Raw genomic sequence first — 25,139 nt, forward strand, 5'->3', positions numbered from 1 at the left:
GGCAGAATTTGAATTCAATCAAAATCTGTGTAGCTTATCCTCTAAAATGGCCTGGCAAGCCAGTTATATCAAACTGCTACAAAGTCAATAAGGAATGAAACTGGACAGACCACCCGCATCAACCTCTGCACCAAAAGCGATAATGGCAATCTCAGCCCTGTTAACCTTGCAAAGTCCTCCCTACTAACATCGGGGGGAGGGTGGGGAGCTCATGGCAAAATTGGGAGAGCTGTTCCACAGACTAGTCAAGGAATAGTCTGACAGTCATGGGATCATATCCTACTAATAATGTACCAGACTCCAGCATTGCCATCCCTGGGTACAGCCCGTCCTACCGGCATGACAGATCCAGCAGAGGTGGCAGTAGAGTGGTATACAGATGGGAGGAGTTGGGGTTCCTCAACGTTGACTCTGGACCTCATGAAGTTTCATGACATCAGGTCAAACTTGAGCAAGGAAATCTCCTGCTGATTACCAGTTATTGCCCCCGTCAGCTGATGGTCAGTACTCTATGTTGAACAAGGAGAAGGAACCAAGGGTAGCAAAGGTGCAAAATGTACTCTGAATGGGGGACTTCAATGTCCAAAGAGTGGCACAATAGCACCATTACAGGTGTAAAAGACACTCAGTTTCATCAAGTGGCTTGGGGACCAACGAGAGAAAAACATACCTGACTTCATCCTCAACCAACCTGCCATTTGCATCTGTCCATTATTGTATCGGTAGGAGTGGCGTGGCAGGCAAGGCAAGGCAGACACTTGTCAAATCAATTGATCAGGGCTTGATCACTGATCGATAAGAGTCCAATCAGGTGCTGCCACACCGATCTCGGTGTGTACCCAACGGCCATGCCTATAGGTGCTGGAGGCACACAGGTCACATACTTCTCTCCCAAATAAGGGGTTAAGGTAAACAAGTATGTTTGACCAGAAAGTGTCCATTGTCTTTGGCATCGCCTATTTCCTGTTTTTTCAGTCGTCTGATTTGCAGCCTGTTTATCTGTGTCTTTTAGGCTGCAGCCTGTCGTTTTAGTTCTTGCCCAATTGTCCCAGAGTGCTTTACAAATCGCCATTTTAGGTGGCCCGTTTGGCCACACCATCATGCTAAATGGGTTAGATTCGAAGCAGATCTAGCAATTCAAGACTGGGCCTCCATGAGGCACTGTGGGCCATCAGTAGCAGAATTGCGCACAACCACAATCTGTAACCTCATGACCCATGCATACCCCCCACTACCTTTACCAACAACGAACAAAGACCAGTATAGCATAGGAACAGGCCCTTTGGCCCTCCAAGCTGGCGCTGATCACTTTGTCCTATCTAAACCAACCGCTTATATCCCTCCATTCCTCATTTGTTCCTATGTCTGTCAAGATAAGTCTTAAATGTGGCTAACGTAACTGCCTCAACCACCTCACTTGGCAGTGCATTCCAGGCCCCCACTATGCTGTGTGTGAAAATCTTCCCCCACACCTCCACTGAACCTTTCCCCACCTTATCTTGAACTTGTGCCCCCTTGTGCCATTTCTGCCCTGGGAACAAGCCAGGCATCAACACTAGTTTAATAAGGAGCACAGGAGGGCATACCAGGAGCAGCAGCAGACATCAAGTAGCTAGTTATGGAGTCATAACCTGCACATAAATAGGCCTCTTCTTCACTGTATGATTCTGTGACAAACGAAGATGGCTGTTGTTGTTGGAGGTAAATTTCAGTTCCAGAATTTTCACAGAAACTTCATTGCAGTGTTGATGTAAGCCTACTTGTGACACTAATAAATAAACTTTAAAACAGAGGAGTGTTCCATGCCCCAACCATAGTCAACCTTCCTTCCATCATAAGGTCGGAAGTGGGGATGATTGCACAATGTTCAGCGCCATTTGCAACTCCTCAGACACTGAAGCAGTCAATGTCCAAATGTAGCAAGACCTGGACAATATTCAGGCTAGGACTGACATGTGGCAGGTAATATTCATGTCACACAAGTGCCAAACAATGACCTTCTCCAATGAGAGAGAAACTAACCATCATCCTTCGACATTCAATGACATTACCATTGCAGAATCCCCCATCAACATCTTGGGCCGGGGGGGGGCTACCATTGACCAGTAACTGAGCTGAACTAGCTATTTAATTACTGTGGCTACAAGAACAGGTCAAAGGCTAGGAATCATGCAGCAATCACCTTCTGATTCCCTGAAGCCTGTCCACCATCTATAAGGCACAAGTCAGGAGTGTAATGGGATACTCTCCACTTGCCTGAAGGAATGCAGCTCTAAACAAGACTCAAGATGCTCAACACCATCCAGAACAAAGCAGTCCACTTGATTGGAATCCCATCCACAACCATTCACTCCCTCCACCGTCAACACAGTTTGACAGCAGTGTGCACCACCTACAACATGCACTGCAGGAACATGCCAAGGCTCCTTATTTCCTTCATTGTTGTCGGGTCAAATTCCTGGAGTCCCCTCCCTAACAGCACAGTGGGTGTACCTGCACCACATGAACTGTTGCAGTCAAAGTTCACCAACACCTTCTCAAGGGTAAGTAAGGATGGGCAATAAGTGCTGGCATAGACAGTGATGCCCAAATTCCATGGGGCGGCACGGTAGCACAGTGGTTAGCACTGTTGCTTCACAGCTCCAGGGACCTGGGTTCGATTCCCGGCTTGGGTCACTATCTGTGTGGAGTTTGCACATTCTCCTCGTGTCTGCGTGGGTTTCCTCCGGGTGCTCCGGTTTCCTCCCACAGTCCAAAGATGTGCAGGTTAGGTTGATTGGCCATGCTAAAATTGCCCCTTAGTGTCCTGAGATGCGTAGGTTAGAGGGATTAGCGGGTAAATATGTAGGAATATGGGGGTAGGGCCTGGGTGGGATTGTGGTCGTTGCAGACTCGATGGGCCAAATGGCCTCTTTCTGCACTGTAGGGTTTCTATGATTCTGAGTACATGTAAAAAGACCATTGGCCTTTTGAAATTGGGGTTTAGCTGCCTCAGTAGATTTGGAGGAGCCCTGGACTATGAATTAGCATCACTGTTGTCTGCTACACATTGCACAAGCTGGCACTACAGAGGGAAGTAATGCTGGAGCCAGAAGAATCTGAGCAAGCCATATCCTCAACAGGTACCAGTTTATAAAGATGGCATCATAGGACACACTGAACACAGACATGTGCATTAGGATCACAGATCTGAACCCCAAGGTATACTATGAAGCCAGACTAGACCCAACAATTTTTTATTTTGGCATAAATGTGAGGAAAGGATGCTTCGTTCCAGGAGCAATTCCACTGACCAATTAGGGATCTTTTATCAAAAGAAGCTTTATATTCATATACCCAGTTTAAGTATAACAAAAATGAAGCAGCCTCAACTCTGAACAGTTGAATGATCTTTAAACATGTAAAGAAATTCTGAAATTATTTCCGTTCTAAATAACATTCTCCTAAGAGACTTAAAAATCCACTTAAAATATAGTTAGCAATCACAAATATACTTGCCACAATGAGTATAGGCAGCTTTGGAGTTGGAGAGACAGAGCTTTCAGAAACCTGCAAAATTTTCCTAATTTCAACCAGGACAACCAAACGCCAACTCATTTCTTTGCAAAAGCCTGTTTCTCTTCTGCACGTAACCCTGTCAGTCAACCTGTTCTGAAACCACAGGGGAAGCTAAGTAAACAAAAGTCCATAACCACTGGCAAGGTTGAAATGAGTAATTATTCTGCTCTCCCAGCATCTGAGCTGTATTTTTGCAGAAAAAAACCTGAACTTTTAAAAACAAACATTCACCTGAAACATAAAAACCATTTGTACACTTTCATCATGTGTAACAGGGAAGCTCAATTTCCTGATGCAGTTATACAAGTAGTTCTCCCCCACTGGTGGCATTTCAGAGGTGACTCCTAACATTGTGTCCATCAACACGTGATCAGGAGGTGTTCAGATTTACAGACCATCAATATGTTTGATTTGAATCAAACAAAAAATAAGTGCATTTGTCATTACATATTGCATGATAACTCCCCTAAAACATTGAATTTATACAATTATCACCCAATGAAACCCAAAGCGCTAGTTTATGCATTAACACGCTGCTCCATCTGCGCCTGGAAATCTACTCTCTCTCACTCTGGTGCATGAGATGGCAGTGAGTTGGATCCTGAGTCTGGCATACTTGGGGGCCACTTGCATCGGTGCAAGGACTGCCTCAGATACAAGAAAGTATGCAGTGTTGGTGTTAAAGTGGCAGAGGATTGGTCTTCTGTTTGAAGTGCCCCCATTGCTTTCATCCTGTTCTCGCTCAACTCTCAAGGCCTCACAAGCACTCCTGTGGTTTCATGTAGTAATTCAGCTCCTGGTAACAAGGTGGTGTGATTGGTCCATTTTGCCCACCCATCATTCCATATTTCAGGAGTGAGGCTGTACAATGGAGGTCTGTGTGTAACCCTTGCTTCCACTCATTGCTGTGCTCCATGTGTCTCTCCATGGAGGTCACCATGTGGAGGATGCCATGTGTTCAGATACAAGATACAGAGCCACTCAAGGTATGAATGGATTCTCAATCATTTGCACATAGAAATTGCATTGCTTCCTGAAATTCTGATGTTTACATATTTGACACTGTTGAAACATCTGTTTTGCTGATGCTACCGGAGGCTCACCATTTGCAAGAAACAGAGCATTGCTGGGCCTGTACTCGCCCTCAGAGGAAAAGTGGCCATAGTTGTCACTACCTCCTGTACATCAGTGCATTATTCACCAGATTATGCCACTTGTTCTACATGTGCAATAAAACCCATGGATGTGAGTATATGTAGGGATGTGTTGGAATTAAGTAATGCAGTGCTTCAGGATGTATGTGGAGAACATGCCCATCTACATCAACAGGGACAAAGTAGAAATGGTCGAGAGCTTCATGTTTTTAGTTGTCCAGTTCACCAACAACCTGTCTTGGTCCCCTTCCCACCCCCAATACCGACACTATAGTTAAGAGAGCCCACCAACGCCTCTATTTTCTCAGAAGACTAAGGAAATTTGGCATGTCAATTACAATTCTCACCAATTTTTTTTACAGATGCATCATAGAAAGCATTCTTTCTGGTTGTATCACAGCTAGATACGGCTCCTGCACTGCCCAAGACCGCAAGAAACTACAAAAGGTCGTGAATGTAGCCCAATCCATCACGCAAACCAGCCTCCCATCCATTGAATGGCTACACTTCCCGCTGCCTCAGCAAAGCAGCCAGCATAATTAAGGACCCCACGCATCCCAGACATTCTCTCTTCCACTTTCTTCCGTCTGGAAAAAGATGCAAAAGTCTGAGGTCACGTACCGACTGACTCCAGAACAGCTTCTTCCCTGCTGCTGTCAGATTTTTGAATGGACCTACCTTGCATTAAGTTGATCCTAGCTATGTCTGTAACACTACATGCTGCACTTGTTTCCTTCTCTATGAATGGTATGCTTTGTCTGTATAGTATGCAAGAAACAATACTTTTCACTGTATATTAATACGTGACAATAATAAATCAAAATCAGTAACTAGAGATGGTGCTGCATCCTCTAACCTTTAGAGTGTAGCTGAAGCTCTCATCCATTACCATGCCTCGAGGAGATTTCAGTGAAACAGCTGCTGCTCCAACCAACCCCAGGTGCATTCCCTTAACCTCAATCTTCCAGTGGTGTTGGAAGGCCCAATCACAAAAGGTGCCAACAGCTTAGACGTGGTCCAGGGAATGATGGACACAACATAATTTTACTCCGTAGCTTCAACACGTGCCTCAGCAACAGGCTCTTCAGCTGTCACCTATCTGGTCTTCATGGCCTCCACCATCGGTGTCAAATGGCACCACACTTTGTTCATTGACACTCCCTAGCATAATGAATGTATTTCTGCTGCAAACATCACCTCTGTCTCATGGCCCATCCGTATTGCTCACTGATGCTTTGTGCGTGGTACCCTGCCACTGGGATGGCATGGTGGTGCAGCCACTTATTACAGACCATGTGGTTTGGGGGTGTGAACTAGATTGTCTAAAGGTGGATATTGGTGCCTGGTGTTCCTCAATACCTGCGTCCAACCTCAATTCATGCAGGGCTTCCAGTTTGAGATTCTAGACACTTCCAGACTGCATCTGGTTATTAAATCTCTACCCGCACTCAATCCAAGTTCTTGAAAGCAACCCATAATCTCTAACTATGCTTTAATTAGGTTTGCTAGTCTCCTCCTCCTGAAAACAAGACATCTCTCTTTTGTCATTACTACTTGCAAACTGAATCACGGAGCAATCCTTCCTCTTGAACCTGTTCCTCTGCTGCCTCCATTGTAGCCTGTCTGCATGCCTGCACATCTTAATGGCACTTCAGCAAGCTGCCAGTACTATGACACCTGCCACCCTTAATTTGCCAGCTTCTGCACCCGCTAACTTTTACTTTACTTTGTGAAATCTCCATTTATGTGCTGATGGCATAAAATTATCACCCCCAATTCAGGAACTGGATTGCTTTGGATTTAATAAAATTTATAAAATGTTACTGATGCGTCAAAAACAAAGACGATCTGGTTCAGTATCTTTGTCTTAGGGAGGAAAATAATGTCCAAATAGTGCAAGGTGCAGTAGTTTGTGTTACAAAATACCTATGCTTTCCAATCATTGCTGCAGCTCCATCAAGATGTGGAGATACTGGCATTGGACTAGGGTAGGCACAATAAGAAGTCTCACAACACCAGGTTTTCCATCAGTGCAGATCCCAATAATTTTGATGGCAATCTTGCATCTTGAGAGATAATGGTTTGTGGCATCTTGGTGTCCTGTGTTAAGCATCGCCTGATGTGACTCAGGAGCTCCATTCTTGCAAGGCAGTTTCTGCTGCATTGGAAGAGAAGGTGCATGATTTACTGACCCGTTTCTCCTCTGGGCTTTCTTCACCAGCTGAACTTTTTGTTCCTGCTCAACTCTTCCAACGTCCTTCCAAACAATCTCCAGCGGTCACAGCCACTAATGACTCACTCTCAATTTTCAGTGTTAATATCTGCCATTTTCATATCTCGGTTGCAGTTGCCCTTGCAGCAGAGGTATGGATTCCTAGGAGATTGTGGCCCAAATTCACCATATGGGAGGGCTTTGCTGTTATATGCAGTTAGGTAACTTATAAAAGGGTGGCTACTTATATCCTAGAACTTCTGGAAAGCCTTTCAGCTGTGCTTGCCTGAGATCCAAGGGAGCTGCTCTATGCTGATGATGCACTAACCCAATGCAATTAATCCAATAATGTGAAGGCATGAAATAATCCAACAATCTGAAAATATTGTCCGACTTGAGCTGTTCCAAAGCAAAATGATTTCACACATACCAAACATATGCGCGACATTTTCAAACTGTGGATTGATCAGGTTGTTTGACTTATTATACAGCCAGTCAATACTCTGCAAACCTACGTCTTCTGCTATTAAATCTATGTTGCTCGACAGTCATTTGACACTGATATTTGTTTCAGGTCCATGGCTGTTTTCTCTCCAAACACTTCTCTTGATTTAAAAGGCACATATCATCCATTCCTCAGCAATCACATGCAGTGTTTTTGCTTTAACAATTTTCTATATACAATGAGAATACCAGATTTTTCAGTTGCTGTGCTGTGGATTTCATTACTGTTTTAATACGGAGCAGTTCCTTAGCCTTTGACTAAAACAATTGCTGTTTGCCTTTATAGATTTCATGCTTGATAATTAATGCGGATGTCTGTTAAAAAATATCAAATTATAATGTTCAGCTCCAAGGGGCTGGAACTGGAACCCAGATCCTCCAGCTTCACAGAGGCACTGGGATTGAAACTACTAAATTCATGAAGAGTTGAAACAAAGTTGGAAGATTGACCTAGGTTTGCACTAAAGTGAGAATCTCCAGTAACATTTGCACAGGGAAGGACAGTTTTGGGGTTAGAAGCCATCAGACTGAGAAAGGAAAACAGAATTAAAGCCTTAGGAGCAAAGACCTAATTTGGACTAATGTTGGCAGAATTCAATGTCTACTTAAAAGGACAGTGTAACGTATACCTGCGAAATGTGTTCTCTCGGTTATGCTAAAAATAAGGGGCATTTCACTCAGTGGTTTAAAGAATAAGCAACCTGAAAACCTATTACTGTAATAGTTTGAAAACATGAAAAGATGCCCATGAACCCTTAATCACAATTTTAAAAGGAGTCTTCCAATGGCATATTGCCTAGATGCGTGTAATCTAATTTAATCCAAGTTAAGAGGTGCAAGTGGGGCACAATCACACATCCCCCCCCCCCCCCCCAATTAACAATTGACCCGAATGAAGCAATACAATATGCTTCAGGTTGTCATTAAGCATGAGGAATCAGTGGTTTATTTGCTTTGTTAATGCACTATATAAATGCAATGTTAAAGGCAATAATAAATCCTACTGTTATGCTTGACATCTAATACAGAAAATATTGTTGGTTAATGTTAAAGTACCTCAATTGACATTTTAATTACAAATAACCAAATTATAAATATAGATGGTAATAACCAATATCACGAACTATAAATGTGAGATTATGTGTAATAAAAGATTTGGATATACTCACCTATGTTCTGGAGAATTGAGCCCAGACGGGGCTATGCTCTGTAACTTCACAAACACTTACATTTAAATGCTGTACAGCACTAAAAACAAAAAACCGTTTCAAATTCAATGCAGATGTGATTCGATGGTTAACCAATTTATTTTTACCATTTAATATAACGCAAAGTACAAGAGCGAAAGCTTCTTATACACAGCCACAATTTATATATAATTACAATTGTGATTAATACACTTTAGCAAGATTTTATTTAATACATTTCCATTTTCTGCACTTTAAAACCTGGACAATGATCTGAATATGCATCCTCTCTGGGAACCTGGTGTGGGATAGGTGCAGTTTGTTTACAGAGGCCAGTATTTCACATGAATCTTCTATTAGCGAGAAGACCATACTCCATAAACTATAGAGTCTATTGGAAAGCGTTACAGTGAAGAGTGTGGGCACGAGGCATGGGATGTACCAGTGAACTACTGGGGTTATTACCCTGTTAATTAAAGGACAGTTTTTATGACATCCAGGGCTATTTCAATCTACACAACTGCTTGTGATGCCAAGTATGAAGAGAGAACACAAAGGAACCCAAGTATAAATCTTGATAAAATAAATAGTCACTAAGTAACACTTGTTCCAGAAATCACATACTAACTTAAACAAAGCCCTCCTTCTGTACATTTGTGCTTGTTAAAGACAAGGATGTGATAGCAAATGCAAGTTGCAGCACTAATGACAGCCCATTGAGCAGATTCTTTAGAAGTGGGTGTTCATTAACAGATTTGCCATAAAAACATCAAGCTAAAATACAAGCACAACATATTTGTGAAAAACAGTGTTGTTTTAGCTCTAACTGAGAACACCCAGTTGCAAGAGGCTATATTTATACTTGATAATAGCTCTTAAAGAAATAATGTTTATAATCATAGGTTGATACTTTGATGCATCCCTCCCACCTTGTTAATCCTCCAGTGTTGATAGAAAACAGTATTTAAGCCACATTTCTTACTGGACATGGACTAGTTGATTAATAGGGACCATTCTGCACAGCATTTTTATCCAACAATTGGCACAACAGTGACCCAAGTGTTTGGCAATACAAATCAAATGAACAAAAAAGGACTTTCTTGCATTCTTAGGCCTGATGAGATTTCAGCATTAGTGTCAATATAAACACTGGGAATTCAAACTGCCCAAGCACGTACTAGCTAGGAGCCTTACTAGTTCCATCTCAGCTGAGCTTGACATAAATCCACATCCCACACATCTGAGCAGTGTTCTTATCCACAGTCACCCAGAAATAAATATATATATAGTCTAATATATATAAAAAGCGGTGAAATCATGAACCCCTGCATAATCCCCATCTACTAAAGATGGAAGTCCATATAATGGCAGGAACTTATGGTTTTACGACTTTAAAAGCTTGCTGCCTATGGGTCCAGAAACTGCATCCTAGAGGCTGCTCAAACAGCGGTACAGTTTTATTAAAAACATTTAAATTGACACTTATTCCATCTGCAAAGGGATCAAAGCTGCATTAGTACACAATGTGAACCATAAAAAATATACCAAGAAGTTTGGCTGACTCTACATAGAGCAGCGTAACTAGTAACCATTTGGGTACACAATCAGCATGGTATTTGCACCACTTTTGCTATGATTTGTTTCCTGGGATGTACTGTACATAAATACTGGCCACACAACTGGCATAATAAACTTATTTACATTTTTACATTGGTCCAGTAAGGATTTCCATTAATTACAGCTCCATTTTACACATCCCTTCTTTTGCTTAATACTGTGCCTCAGTTCTGAAGATATGCAACACTCATTCACTTTGCAAACTGTTGAGAAATGGAACAATTTAGCATTGCGAGGTGGATAGATGGTCAACACCCCTGGATGTCCAGAGGAAATGGTGGTATTATCAGTTTCCATTCGGACAACTCAGGATGTTGCATTCTCAGATTTTACTGGGGTTAGGGAGGGGGCACCGAAGAGAAAGAAAGGCAATCACAGTTGACTTAGTGCTACTCTAAAGGAGTGATAACAGGGAAGTATCCCTGCACACAATTTTAGAAAGTGCTCAACAGGTTGATTCAAGTCACTCAAAATAATGCACTATATTAATTTTTAAAAGTTTTTAGAACAATTATTTCACAATCACTGAATACTCTCAAGAATAAAATATGGTTTGTATTTCAGTTGTAATGCAGTAACTCCTTCAATTAATATGAAAGTATAAAAATGTCTGAAATATAAGGCAAGCAGAAACTATAGCCTTTCAATGCATGGTACTTGGAAGCAGAAAAGATGAAATATTACACGCAGATCTCCAATGAAATCCTCGTGTCAGTGGTTAAAACTAGATTTCTTCATTTTTCCTTCCAATGAATAGACGTATGGCTCTTATTTGTGGACGCAAGACGACCATGAAAGACCTCCACATGCTGTTGACACAATGATGTAAATGACAACCTGCAACACAGGATATTTAGTTGGCATTGCAAAGCAGATTTCTCCCCCAAACAATGTGCATAACAGCACTTAGAACAGATGAACACCACACCTGGAGAGAAAAGGCCGAGCAGGAAAGCATGTGCCAACATTACATGTCAAATAGAAACAAGTGTTTACTTGGAAGCTACAGGATTGTGCAACTTCAATACACAATTTCCATGACACTAATAATTTGCGAAGTTCAAGCAATATTAACTCATATCCTATCTTCTTGAAATGCACCTTTCCCTAATAAAAAGTGCCTGAAAAAAATTTTTTAATGAAGCACTGGTTGCCTCTACCGCTAGGCGTTGAGTGAACTGGCCGTTCTTTGAAGAGCTGAATGTTAGACCAAGAGCTGACAATCTTAATGAACCAAAGGGCCTTTTCTCATCTTCTTCTAATGCCCTTTGGTTTCAGTTGCAGTTTAAAAAACACAATCAATATTGATTACACCAGGGGAAAGCTCAACATGTTGAATAGGTCATCAACTAGCATACACATGACTTAACACTGAATCAGTCTATATTTGAAAAAGAGAAAAACAACACAAGCAATCTCATAACGAGAAGGACTCAAATATAAAATGTACAAGAAAAAGTCATAAAATAACTAGCATTTTGTAGAGGTGGTTCGCACTTGGAGCAAGCAGTCTTTCGACAAAGCAAGTTAATTCTTGTTTAAATATTCACCTACCCTCCACCATCCAAACGTTTTGAAGGAGACTCTTGTGGAAATCCTACTTGCCCACATCCAAAAAATATTGGATTTTGAGCCACAGACACAAGGAAATTAAAATATGAAAAAACATCAGGAAACTTGCAATGATTTGTGAATTATAATCTCTGGAAAACCTGAATTGCTAAACATCCAATGCAACACTTTTGACTAATGGAAATTGACTGAAATGCAGGTTTATTCCTTGACTATAAGTAATTCCTTGATAATTGTACAAATTAGGAGACTGGGAATCCATCGCTGTTTGTCAAAATTAAATTCATTCCCTTTTCTCCACCAGCAACTCAATCTCTTTTACAAATTACAAAGGGGAAAGATGCATTAGCAGTTTTGTAATGCAGCTGAGCAGTCATTTTAAATCTTATTTGCCAAACATCATGTACAGGGCCCCAGGCAGGACATTCTACACAAATGAATTTCAGGTCAGAGAAGCATGGTCCAATATGCAAGTTCATCAACATTTTTTTTTAAACCCTGAAGGCATCCACGTTGTAAAGACAGAAATATACTTACGATCGCTACAATGGCAATGATGATTGTAAGCTTGAGGTTTTTCATACACATAGCTCTGGCCAGGTTTCTGCTGGTGGTTTTAAATGTGACCGACTATTAAAACAAATAAAAGGCTTAGCATTTGAATTTTGATTCCAAACTGAGCAGAAAAATATAACATGAATGCTTTGGAGTAAGGAATTGGTTGGACAGATGATCTATTCACTACTTTTTCTTTCAGTGCTTGAAAAACCAAAGGCAAACAAAAAAAAACACATTTTACAATCATTGACTTGTTTAAAGTGCATGGAGACATCCAAAGTATTTTTTGATATGCAGTCAGAAAATTGGGTCGTCAATATTGGAATAAGCTCCCACAAAACAGCAGTGAAAATGATCAGAGGATCTGTTTTGCGATGTTGATGAGGGATTAAATGTTGGGCAGGTGAGCAGGCCTTGGTTTAAAGTCTCATCCAAGAGACAGCATCTCTGACAGTGCAGCGCTCTCTCAGTACTGCACTGGAGAGTCAGCTCTGATTTTTGTACTCAAGTCCTGGAGTGGGATTTGAATCTGGAATTTTGTGACTCAGAAGAGAGTGCTAGCCACAGCTGACAAAAAAAATTAAAATAATGCACAAATAATACAGCAGACAGCTGCAGTCTCAAACACACTCTTCTCACCCCACAACTCCCATTTCAAGAACAGGAATGCACTTCAAAATAGACAAAATGTAAAAACTGACAAATTTAGTATTTATACAGATAGATTATGCAGTTGGTAGTCTCAGTAGATAATTTGATTTCTGACAAAAAAACTTCCATGAGCTGAGGGAAAATTTGGAAAACTAGTATGATGTTTATACTTTCAGTTGTTGGTTGGCCTCCATGGATTTGGTGGAGGACACAGACAATTCTTGACACCTCAAGAGGCACAGGTTCCATCTGATTACATTGGCAGCTGACAAATGGAGAAGGGTCACAAAAAGGATGCCATTATAATTTGTCCTCTTCTATTCAATGTAGGTTTTTGGAGGTGAAGAGTAACTTTTACTGAGGAACTGAACACCGGAACTGAACGGAAAGTGGCCCCCATCCAATAATGGACAGCACTGAATATTAAACACTCAAGAACATTGGATACAATTCACTCAGTTTTAGTGTGCACCTATCCATATAGAACATAGAACAGTACAGCACAGAACAGGCCCTTCAGCCCACGATGTTGTGCCGAGCTTTATCTGAAACCAAGATCAAGCTATCCCACTCCTTATCATCCTGGTGTGCTCCATGTGCCTATCCAATAACCGCTTAAATGTTTATAGTGTCTGACTCCACTATCACTGCAGGCAGTCCATTCCACACCCCAACCACTCTCTGCGTAAAGAACCTACCTCTGATATCCTTCCTATATCTCCCACCATGAATCCTATAGTTATGCCCCCTTGTAATAGCTCCATCCACCCAAGGAAATAGTCTTTGAACGTTCACTCGATCTATCCCCTTCATCATTTTATAAACCTCTATTAAGTCTCCCCTCAGCCTCCTCCGCTCCAGAGAGAACAGCCCTAGCTCCCTCAACCTTTCCTCAAAAGACCTACCCTCCAAACCAGGCAGCATCCTGGTAAATCTCTGCACTCTTTCCAGCGCTTCCACATCCTTCTTATAGTGAGGTGACCAGAACTGCACACAATATTCCAAATGTGGTCTCACCAAGGTCCTGTACCCGAGTGAAATCATTTCAGAAAACTAAAAATGTTTGCTTTGTGTTTTCAGTGCACAAAGAACAGTACAGCACAGGAAACAGGCCCTTCAGCCCTCCAAGCCTGTGCCGCTCCTTGGTCCAACTAGACCATCCGTTTGTATCCCTCCATTCCCAGACTGCTCATGTGACTATCCAGGTAAGTCTTATCAACGATGCCAGCGTGTCTGCCTCCACCACCCTACTTGGCAGCGCATTCCTGGCCCCCACCACTGTGTAAAAAACATCCCTCCGATATCTGAGTTATACCTCGCCCCTCTCACCTTGAGCCCGTGACCCCTTGTGATCGTCACCTCCGACCTGGGAAAAAGCTTCCCACTGTTCACCCTATCTATACCCTTCATAATTTTGTACACCTCTATTAGGTCTCCCCTCATTCTCCGTCTTTCCAAGGAGAACAAGACCAGTTTACCCAATCTCCTCATAGCTAAGACCCTCCATACCAGGCAACATCCTGGTAAACCTTCTCTGCACTCTCTAAAGCCTCCACTTCCTTCTGGTAGTGCGGCAACCAGAACTGGACGCAGTACTCCAAATGTGGCCTAACCAGCGTTCTATACAGCTGCATCATCAGACTCCAGCTTTTATACTCTATACCCCGTCCTATAAAGGCAAGCATACCATATGCAAAGGCGCAAGGTGGAAGAAAAACACTTGATACTCACAGAATCCACTAGGTTCTCAGTTTTGTCGATCAACAACTCTAGTTTTTCTCCTCTTTGTGCCACCAAATCTACAGGTTGCAAAATTTGCCAAGTCACAAAGAAATCAAATTAGGCAATTCATGAAATCAGTTTTCAGGCTGAAATGTAATTTTATTCTTGCCCAGTGCATAAACTTGTAGCAACTTGTTTGCACTAACAGCTTTCAGAACTATTTTTTTAAAATTGTTTTTAAATATAGGAAACATCCAATGTTACCCAACTTGGTTAGTGGTGGGGGAAAAGAGAAAGAGAGGGCAGTGGCAAGGGAACATTTTAGGGTACAGGACAGGATAGAAAGTGGGGTGGTGCGAAGCAGTGGAGGGATCTGGAAAAGGGTTTAAAACTTAATACGTTGCTAGAAAGTAGAATCAGTCAGGGTAGGAGAGGACCTCAAGTGTGGAGTGATGACAGGGCAGATTTTGAAAAATTGTAACAGGAGTGTTTAGAAAGTTCAATGGGAATCCAGCACTTGATATTGAAGGGGAAGGTGTCGAGGTAGGCAACATAAGTTTGCGTTAGTGTTTCATCATGCAAAGGAGGAGCTATAACATTGTCCTTCCTGTTCCAGATCATCCTGGAGTAGGAGGATGAGTAGCACGTAACAGCTGAGACACGCCTGACCATGGAGAATTGAGAGAGAAGATAAGACTTTAGCAGAGGAAACAGCAAGGGCAGAACATCTCTGTTGGAATGAAAGGAAAAGCATTTTGAGGGAACAGACCAGTGTGAAGGTGAATTTTGTTTTAATCCTTTGGGAATATGGTAGCATTGAGTAAAGGCTGCTGCTGTGTGCACATGATTTAACTAAGCTGGTGAAGGTGGTAGATGTGATGTGGAGATGCCGGCGTTGGACTGGGGTAAACACAGTAAGAAGTCTCACAGCACCAGGTTAACGTCCAACAGGTTTATTTGGTAGCAAAAGCCACTACTTTTTGGAGCGCAGCTCCATCAGGTAAGTGGGAGTTCTGTTCACAAACAGGGCATATAAAGACACAAACTCAATTTACAAGGTGGTAGAGACAGCCCATCTGCCAGAAGTGTGGGATACAAGGTGTAAAGGTGAAAGATGCATGTATTTGTAATAAGAGGCGATGGTGAAGTGGATTTGAAAGTAAATAGGTTGTGTTTTAAAATGTATATTAGGAGATAGAGACTTGGATTTTCAGCTGTTAAATTTAAAAGAGGTGGTCAAGGGACTTTTGTAAATCCCAGGGGAAAACATTAAAATAACAGAACAGCAGAAATCCAGATTAAAAACATTTTAGCAATTAGGACCAATTATGCATAAGCAAACAAGGGTAGGTTATTAAATTTATTTGACCCAAAAGTGGAGGCAATATAAAAACAAGATAGATATTTACATTTTGGAAATACTGAGATCAGAGAGGTGCTTAGGACAATGGATTTAGAGATGAAAGGATATTTAAGTTAAGATGTTGAGCAGAGTGGTGATGGGGGGGGGGGGGGGGGGAAGAAAAGGTGTCCTTAGACCAGGACTGTGCCGAGTGGTGCAAAATCTGAAGCAGCTACCCAGTGAAACCAGAAAAGTCTTGTTTTCAGAAAACAATTTGGATTTCTGAACTTTCGAATTTCCACAGCAAGGGGTGGAAGAGTTTGAGAAGTGACAGCAATTCTTGCCTTGGGCAATATTACTGGATTTCTATAGTTAAAAATTAAAGGGATTTGTTCCCAAGTAGTTTAGTTGTGTGTGCTGACTAAGTGGGGTTTATTTTGGGGATGTTTTGTAAGACTGTTTTAACTGTAACTTCAATCTTGCGTTTTTGTTTTGTTAAAAAATCTTTTAAATTCTAAAAAGTGTTAGAATTCAATGCTTCTGGGATCAGTAGTTTTTTCCCTCATTTAACAGTTAATTCTATTTATTGGTGCCGCATTGTCTGTAACCGGCAACCCTGTTGATACTGCAAACACGCATTATCGGTCCCAATTGCTGGAATGTTTGTTTTAATCTGGACCAAAGTAGTTCTGTTATTTTACTGTTCTCCCTTGGGGTTTTTCAGAGTAGGGCTTCATTATGTTGATTGACAGAAAAATCATGCGACTAAGCTTACACAGAAAGCAAGTCAATTGCTACTTGGAATTGTCAGAGAGAAGTGCCTCTCTTTCTCTCCCTGGATTTGGAGACTGAAATCTGCCGGGAAACAAGTCTCTTTCTCTGGAGGCTGTCATAAAGATGTGTTTTTTCCATTCCTACCCAGAGGGGTGAAAAGGCTGGAAAAGGTAACACCCACGTGAGCATATCTGTTCTTGAGCTGATTTTGAAGGACATATATCTATGGGAATATTGCTTACATCAAAATTATAGAGGTAATTATCTGTTAAGAATTATACCTCATCATGTTTAAGTATTTCAATTGGTGAAAGTTATCCCAATTCCTTTTGTTATAATCATAAACTTTGTAAACTTTCCTAGTGGGTCAATCGAATCATAACTTAAGCACAACACCTTCTGCTTGCCTTAATGCCAAAAATCAAAAAGGTTGGGTCTAGGCTAACTTTACATTATACCTTGGAGTTTCTAATCTGGTCTATCACAACAGTAGCGAAATTTTAGTGGACAATCTGAAAAGGAGTGGCAAATTCACGAGTGAATGAATGAGGGCATTCGTTGATGGGGTTTTCACTGGTACAGATGTTGGGGTTTAGGGAAGGTAAGGGACGGAAATTAGACTAAAGTCAGGAGACAGCTAAAGAGGTCACAAGAGATGGCAAAGTTGTGTTGGTCATGGGTGGGACATTTTTTATATGAAAGGGGAGATTAAATAAGGACAGGATGGTAGAGAAGTTGGATCAAATCTTGCATAACAAGAGAAAACTAGGCAAGTGTCTATGGTTTATTTTCCAAGCTTTAGAGTACTTCCTCTTTAATTTTTCTTGAAGTAGTCATATCAATGACAGAAGTCATATGCCAGATCTGTGACACAGAAATGGACAAATGACTAAAGGTCAGGCCTCTTTCATGGATATTTAAGAATCACTATAAAGATGAAATAAAGAAAATTGCTTCAATTTTGCAACCGTAGTCATAGACCTCAGCCTCACATTAATACAAATACTGCTTCACCTTACATGAACGACTAATGCCTGTGATTAGGAACATTAAAAATAAAGGGCTAAGAGTACTTAAAAATTAAACTTAAGAGCAAAATACTGCATTTGCTGTCAATATGAAATGAAAAATTCTGGAAACACTCAGATCAGACTGCATCTGTAGAGGGTTAAAGTTTCAGACTGAACAGAAAATATCAATTGAAATGTTATTCTTACCTTCCTTGTTGCCTGACCTTAAGCTCTTCCAGCGTTTTGTATTTTTGTTTAATTAAGCCAAAATCATACTGATGTAAACATGGAAGAGTTTTTTTTTAAAAAATGAATTATAATCATACAAGATCGTTCTGACAGGTTCACAATAAACACTGGCAACATGCAATGGTTAAAAAAAATAGTATCGACTGATAGTCAAATGTAGCATTAATATCAGCATTGTGCCATGGGGTTGGCATTATCAGGGAATCAAAGCACCAAATGATAAGTTGTACAGCTCCCTTGGGACAGGTGTATTTCAGTGAGCTGTTGTTACAAATCTTAGTGGTTATTTATAAACAGTCAACCTGAGAGAACTTGGTGTGCAATAATTAGAAAGAGAAAACTGGATTTTCAAAAACTGAGAACTATATACATCTCTATTTTATACATACCAATATTTCGGACCATGATTCCTTTCAACTCATCTACTTGTGCTTGAGTCTCCGAAACTCGATCCGAATTCCTGTTTTCTGACAAGTATTTCTGAAATCATATGTGACAAGCTCAATATTTGCTATTTAAAGAAGTCAGATGCACACCCACATGACATCCATGTAGGTCTACGTTCAAGCTGCTTATTCAGACACCCAACTGCAAAAGAGATCAAGTGACTGCGAGACTAGAGTTTGAGCTCAGCATTGCCTATCTCCCTTGTTCTCTATGTTCAAGAGTGTTTCTTACAAAAAAATCTAGAACAATGTATGAATTTGTTCAGTGTGCTGGATGCACACTTAGGTCAGTAAAGTAACAACTCCAAATACAGGCTCTTTCACACCTATACTGTTACAGTACAGATTTTGTTAAGGTAAACAATTATTATATTATAGGATCATTGAGCAAGTTCAAAACTTCAGAGTCAGTGTCTTTATTTGAGACCATTTGCTGAAACAAAGCAAACTTGAAATATAGAGACTGCAGGTGGTCAATAATTGGGTATTTCTTTTGATACCAATCAAGTAAACAAACTCAAATTAACTTAGGGACAAAGTAAAAGGGGCAGCTCCCCTATTCCAACAAAATTGTACACCATGCGTTTGGAATTTTTCCATCTATTAATGCCATCTATTCCTCACACCACTCTCCCTTGTTTACATCATCCTACTCAGAATCCTCATCTGCCATAGTTTATGGTATCCTGTTTATAGAACACACACAGACTGACTAAACTATTTTATTGACGGACATTGTATGAAGCAGTTGAGCTACTACACGAGGAAAATAGAGCTAACATATTCAGAGCAATGATAATTCTCTTCACACTTTCTCCTGAAGGCACATACCCTTCTGGTCCAGTAATACTATGGCAGGTGGTCTCTGGTCCTGTGCTCCATGTGTAATGAGTCTCAGTATGATATTCAACAACATGGATCATCAGTGAATAATGACCTTATCCTCATCTGTACACATTCTATGAGGGAAATCAGTGGATAACATTCAAGAACCTGGGAACTCAGGTCATTGCTTTCCTTCCCAGATGTGTTGACGCCATTCATAGAATTTCAGCCAACTCAATACAGACAATCGAACATAGCAATGTGTTCAGTGTTGATTTTAGTGGTAACTAAATAGAATATGAACTCTATGAATAGCCTCAGCACATCTGGGAAGGAAAACCTGAGTTCCCAGGTTCTTGAACGTTATCCACTGATTTCTCTCAGAATATGTGCATAGAAGGAGATAAGGTCATTATTCACTGATGTTCCATGTTGTCGAATATCATACCGAGACTCATTACACATGGAGATCATGGGCTTCAGATCACCAAAGCAGTGAGGAACTAACAGTTAAATCTATATATTCGAGTGGGTTGGTGACATAAAGGGAGAGTTTACAGTGTAAAAAAGTGCATAAATGTTACTTATTAGAGCTTTAGGAATTGAGGCAAAAGATACTGTCTGAATTAAGGCAAACTTGAAGTATAAAGACTACAAAATGCTTTTGTCAGAGCAGTGATACACAAAGTTGTGCAGGACAGGATGAAAAAGTTAAACAAATAGGGTATGAACAGTCTCTGTATTTTTCTAACTAGTACATGAAGGATATGTTTGTCCAGTCTTTTAAATCAGGAGGAAAGGGGCTCTCTGAACACAACTGGCTTTTCCAAGTTCCTATGTATCATTTGCATTTAGAGATCGAAAGGTACAACATACTCACCATTTGTGCCGCCAACACATTGGAGAATTCACTGTTCATTGCATAAGGCAATGCTGTCTGTGCCCTTGAACCATACGTTGTTTGAAATCTTTTCTTTATTTCATTCAGAAAGGTAAATGCTCGTGATCGCTCAAAGTCCTTAATGTGAAACAGAAAAAAACAGAACAATTTCTTAAGCTCTAGCATTTGAGATAAAGATTTAAATTTCATAGGACTGTATAAAACAAAACATAAAAGGCACAAGAACAAATATCAACATGAGCCTCGGATAAAAGCAAATTACTGCAGATGCTGGAATCTGAAACCAAGGGAGAAAATGCTGGAAAATCTCAGCAGGTCTAGCAGCATCTGTAAGGCGAGAAAAGAGCTGACGTTTCGAGTCTAGATGACCCTATCTGGACTCGAAATGTCAGCCCTTTTCTCACCTCACAGATGCTGTCAGACCTGCTGAGATTTTCCAGCATTTTCTCTTTTGGTTTCAACATGACCCTTCCTCATCAGCAACTGAGACTGGCCATACCCTTCCTCCCCAAATGTTATCACGACAAATCAATCAGAAGATTTGAAATGCCTAGAATTTGAAATCTAGATGATCTGGATTGAAGTACATTCTTCTCACATGCAAAGAAAACAGTCAACATAAAGTCAATTCATTAAAAGCACAAACTTGTTGTGCAAAGTGCACTCATTTTTGGTTCTGCAAATTTTCACACCATGTTTAACCACATGCTCCTAATCCCCCAAAGGTTACTTGTTTGGATTTCATACTTACATCATCAGTGATACACAGGTATATTATCCTCTCTTGACAAATATAATGAAATAAGTAACTGTGGAAAAGAAGAAATTGGTTAAGGTGCAAAAGCTGGTTAGGCAGAACAGTTCACAGCAATGATTCAAGCATGATCCAAGATTAACCGTTTGCAGTGGATAATGGGAAGAAAATATTTTTTGAAACTGTTATTAGTTCATACATTTCTATTACAGCAACATCTGCAGGAGCTTCTATAGCTACTCACAAAATGCCTCAAGAGCAATTTATAGAGTGCACGAATTAAGAAATTTAAGTGGGGTGACTGAAGATGCAAATGGAGAAATAGGTTTTAGAATTTTGATGGCAGGAAGATGTAGAAAGAGGGTATGATTTTTTAGAGAAATGCTAATAGGTAGAGATTAACAGCTGAAATATCAATCTTTGAGGGAGAGTGGGAACGAACATTAACCTAGACTCGGGAGAGAAAAGCTGGTTGAAGAATATCCAAATAGTTTGTGGTGTGAGAGGGGTTTATAAATTGATTCACTGGGGCACAAGGGACCAGTAGAGCCATTGGGGAAAGGGAGAGTCAATGAGTTTGTAGAACTCACTACAGAAGGAAACTACAGACACAATTTGCATAAAAGAAGTTTATGTCAGGTGGAGGTGGCCATTGAGGGCATACATGAGAAAAATTCAGGTAATGTAGGGTTTAAAAAGGTGGTTAACAATAAAGCAGATAACTTTCCAAATGTGGAAGTCAGTGGCCTTGATGACAGAGCAGATGCAAACTTAGATGGAGTGCAATACAAATGTTGTGACACTGCAAGGGGTTAGATAACACTGTCGATAAAGGCAAAGCCGTCTTAAAAGCCACAAATGCACGCAATACAGGCTGGCTCACAATTCAATCCTGATTTCCACCACTCTGTTCCACATTAACAAACTACTGAGTTTAAGTTACAAAACATATGTTTTAAAACAAATTTATAAAGCATAAATGAGTCTAAATGATGCAGTCTGGTGCATTAATCCCTTCTCCTCTAGGTCCATGTTCAACTTCACCTGTGTGTGGATGAGAGTCTCACCTACCAGATTTTTATGTAAAATTAATTTGGGCACATTACACAATTTAGGAGTAACATGCATTGTTACTTGAAGGCACAGACAAGCTGAAATGGAAACTGTTACCTTGGTACAACAGGAGTACAACTTTTCCAATGCGGAGAAATACTATGAAGCAGAGCCAAGACAACTCTACTCTGCATCCAACAGTTATCATGACCGCTAAGTGGTTAACAGGTGCCCAGGTATTCACAATCCTTCATTTGTAAGCAATGCACCTTATTTGTGTGTTAACAAATCATTCCACTACTGCACAATATTCTCCAAAGAAGAATGCGAAGATACAAAAACAAGCTCAATTTTAGACAAAAATTAAAAAAAACCTAGTTTCAGGTCACAACGAGGTTAGCTTACAGCAAAAGAGGTTTCTATCGCATGAACTGTTCACAAGGAAAAGTGTTAGCATACTGGAAAGAATAATTGATCACTTGAACAGTCTTTTCATATGTATCGTTGACCCTAGTACTTACACAATTCCCAGATCCAAGATTTTGATACTTACTTTCCATGGGAATAGGTCAGTTTATTATTTTCTGATGGAATCTTTGATAGTATCTGTTCAGTCACTTCCAAAAAGTTCCCTCCACACCAAGCATTCTTTGCAAGGATGGTAGTGCCTCTTGCAACTACTGCAAACAAGATAGCCATGGCTCCTCAAAGGTGCTGCAAGACAAAATTACTTTGCAGTTAATATGCAATTACCATACTCCAGAATAAATACTCCCACCAACATCTTACTGCACGATCAGAGTTCTACATTCACATCTCAATGATCGAATTTAAAAAAAAACTTGCCTCTTGATACCTATCCAGGTGAGCAAAGTGATGAACAGTCAGAGTCAAAACATTTGCGCATGCAAAACAAACTAGAATATAAAATGCACACGATTGAACAGTGAGGCTTTTCCATACCAAAGAATATCCCAAACATGATGCACATCAACGTGCACAAGAAGCATAGAAAAATATCCCAAACCAATTCAGATAAAAATTTAAAACAAAAAAATGGATGCCAGTTAAGGGAGATATTAGGGGATGCCAAAATTTTAATCAGTGGTATATTTTAAACTATGGCCTTTTACCCAACAGGCACACGAGGAGCAACTAGGGGATTTTCACAGGACCTTCATTGCAGTGTGAATGTAAGCCTACTTATGACTAATAAATAATGGGCGGCACGGTAGCACAGTGGTTAGCACTGCTGCTTCACAGCTCCAGGGTCCCGGGTTCGATTCCCGGCTTGGGTCACTGTCTGTGTGGAGTTTGCACATTCTCCTCGTGTCTGCGTGGGTTTCCTCCGGGTGCTCCAGTTTCCTCCCACAGTCCAAAGATGTGCGGGTTAGGTTGATTGGCCAGGTTAAAAACTGCCCCTTAGAGTCCTGAGATGCGTAGGTTAGTGGGATTAGCGGGTAAATATGTGGGGGTAGGGCCTGGGTGGGATTGTGGTCAGTGCAGACTCGATGGGCCGAATGGCCTTCTTCTGCACTGTAGGGTTTCTATGATTTCTATGATGATGAAATAAACTTTACTTTAACAGGTTCTTAGAGGAAAAGAGAAGAGTCTGGAGGGGTCAGGCAGAATTCTAGAACATGAGGGTTAGGTAGCTATAGGTACAGCTGAAATGTTGAGTAAAGGAAGGAGTGTACAAGAGATCAAAACAAGTAGTAGAAAGTTTGAGGAATTTTGTAGAACCAGGAGGTTGTTAGAAATAGAGATAGAACAACATTGAAGGGCTTTAAACATTTTACTTTGACCAAGACTCTTTCACTGATAACCCAAAGAGAAAGATTACTCTCCATTACAATTAGATAGCTCAGTTGGCTAGACATCTGGCTTGTGATGCAGAGCAACAGCACAGATTCAATTCCCATACCAGCTGAGGTTATTCATTAAGGCCCTCCTTCTCAACCTTATCCCTCACCTGAGGTGTTGTGATCCTCAGGTTAAATCAACAGCAGTCAGCACAGGTTAAATCAACAGCAGTCAGCACTGCTCCTCAAAGGGGATGCCAAATCACCAAATAAACCTGTTGGACTTTAACCTGTTGTTGTTAAAACTCTTACTGTGTTTACCCCAGTCCAACGCCGGCATCTCCACCTCAAAAAAGGAGAGCGCAGCCTGGAAATATGGGGACCTTAGTTTTACACGTCCTTACTTTATGCTGCCCTAATATCAAGCTGCAATAGTACCCATGCTAATTATAAACTCAAGATCAAGCAAAAACAAAAAGTTACATTCTAGAAAATAGGTACAATTGTATAAATCTAATTACGTTGCTGGGGGGGAAAAGTGAAAGAGGATTGGACATACGTAGCATATTCCCACTAAAACTAAAGTCATTGTAATTAGATAAAAGGCATAATGGAATACTCACAAATACTTCCACCTACAGTGCCAGACCTATAACCATTAGTAGCTCACTTTTATCTTACACAGGCTGTCCGCTACGCCGCAAGTTTCAAAAGTCTAACAGGTCTTTTAACCGATTTCCCTCTCGAGTGCCAGTTTCTTTGAACAATCAATCCGCATTTCGCAAGGTGCAGTTATCTCGTTAGTTATAGTTCAGTGCTGGGTCTTACAAACAATCGGAATAAACGACGGGACTTGGGATTAATCGGCAGCTGAGAGGAATCTCCCTCCCCTGCCCCAAGCGACACCTGACTGAGTCAGAAAGCCGAAGAAACATTCCCTAAACTGGAAGCTCAATTACAGTATTGGACATTGTCACTGTGCAAGTGGACAGAATAAGGAAAACTCACGCCCTAAACAACAACAGTTAGCCGGGACTATCTCCCATCCTTTGCCGGGCTGCTTACCTCCTCCCCCCCGAGTCGCCTCCTCCTCCCGTCCGAGGCCTTGTTATCCTCGAGCAGCTCCCCCTCCCACCCCCTTCCCACACTTCCGGTCAGCTGGGCCCGGTTCACCGCGCAGGCTCCGATGGGCGTGGGCCTGCTCACACACTGCGCCTGCGCAGATCGAGGCCTGCGTCCCCTGTACAC

At 41.0% G+C, this 25,139-nt stretch overlaps 1 protein-coding gene across 2 annotated transcripts; it reads right to left on the minus strand.

Annotated features, from left to right (window-relative positions):
• Window positions 1–8,711: 8,711 nt before the first annotated feature.
• On the minus strand, window positions 8,712–25,110 carry sybl1 (synaptobrevin-like 1). Of its 2 annotated transcripts, none has more exons than XM_078211575.1 (8): window positions 24,957–25,110; window positions 22,643–22,803; window positions 21,034–21,091; window positions 20,262–20,399; window positions 18,500–18,590; window positions 14,745–14,812; window positions 12,342–12,434; window positions 8,712–11,069 (listed from the first exon to the last, which is right to left on the minus strand). In XM_078211575.1, the coding sequence occupies exons 2-8, from the start codon at window positions 22,786–22,788 to the stop codon at window positions 11,001–11,003; spliced, it is 663 nt and encodes a 220-aa protein (XP_078067701.1). In that variant the 5' UTR covers window positions 22,789–22,803; window positions 24,957–25,110; the 3' UTR covers window positions 8,712–11,000. The 2 variants fall into 2 exon arrangements, with proteins under 2 accessions (XP_078067701.1, XP_078067702.1); XM_078211576.1 differs by having other exon boundaries at window positions 24,515–24,968.
• Between the last annotated feature and the right edge of the window lie 29 nt (window positions 25,111–25,139).

The sequence above is a fragment of the Mustelus asterias genome, chromosome 4, assembly GCF_964213995.1.
Source record: "Mustelus asterias chromosome 4, sMusAst1.hap1.1, whole genome shotgun sequence".
NCBI lineage: Eukaryota > Metazoa > Chordata > Chondrichthyes > Carcharhiniformes > Triakidae > Mustelus > Mustelus asterias.

Excerpts from the sequence above, each read along its gene's own strand:
- sybl1 (XM_078211575.1), bottom strand. The coding sequence starts at position 22,788 with ATGGCTATCTTGTTTGCAGTAGTTGCAAGAGGCACTACCATCCTTGCA. Across the intron at positions 14,813-18,499 it reads AATCATGGTCCGAAATATTG|ATTTGGTGGCACAAAGAGGA; the intron begins GTATGTATAAAA and ends TGCAACCTGTAG. Across the intron at positions 11,070-12,341 it reads TCATTGCCATTGTAGCGATC|GTTGTCATTTACATCATTGT; the intron begins GTAAGTATATTT and ends CCTGTGTTGCAG.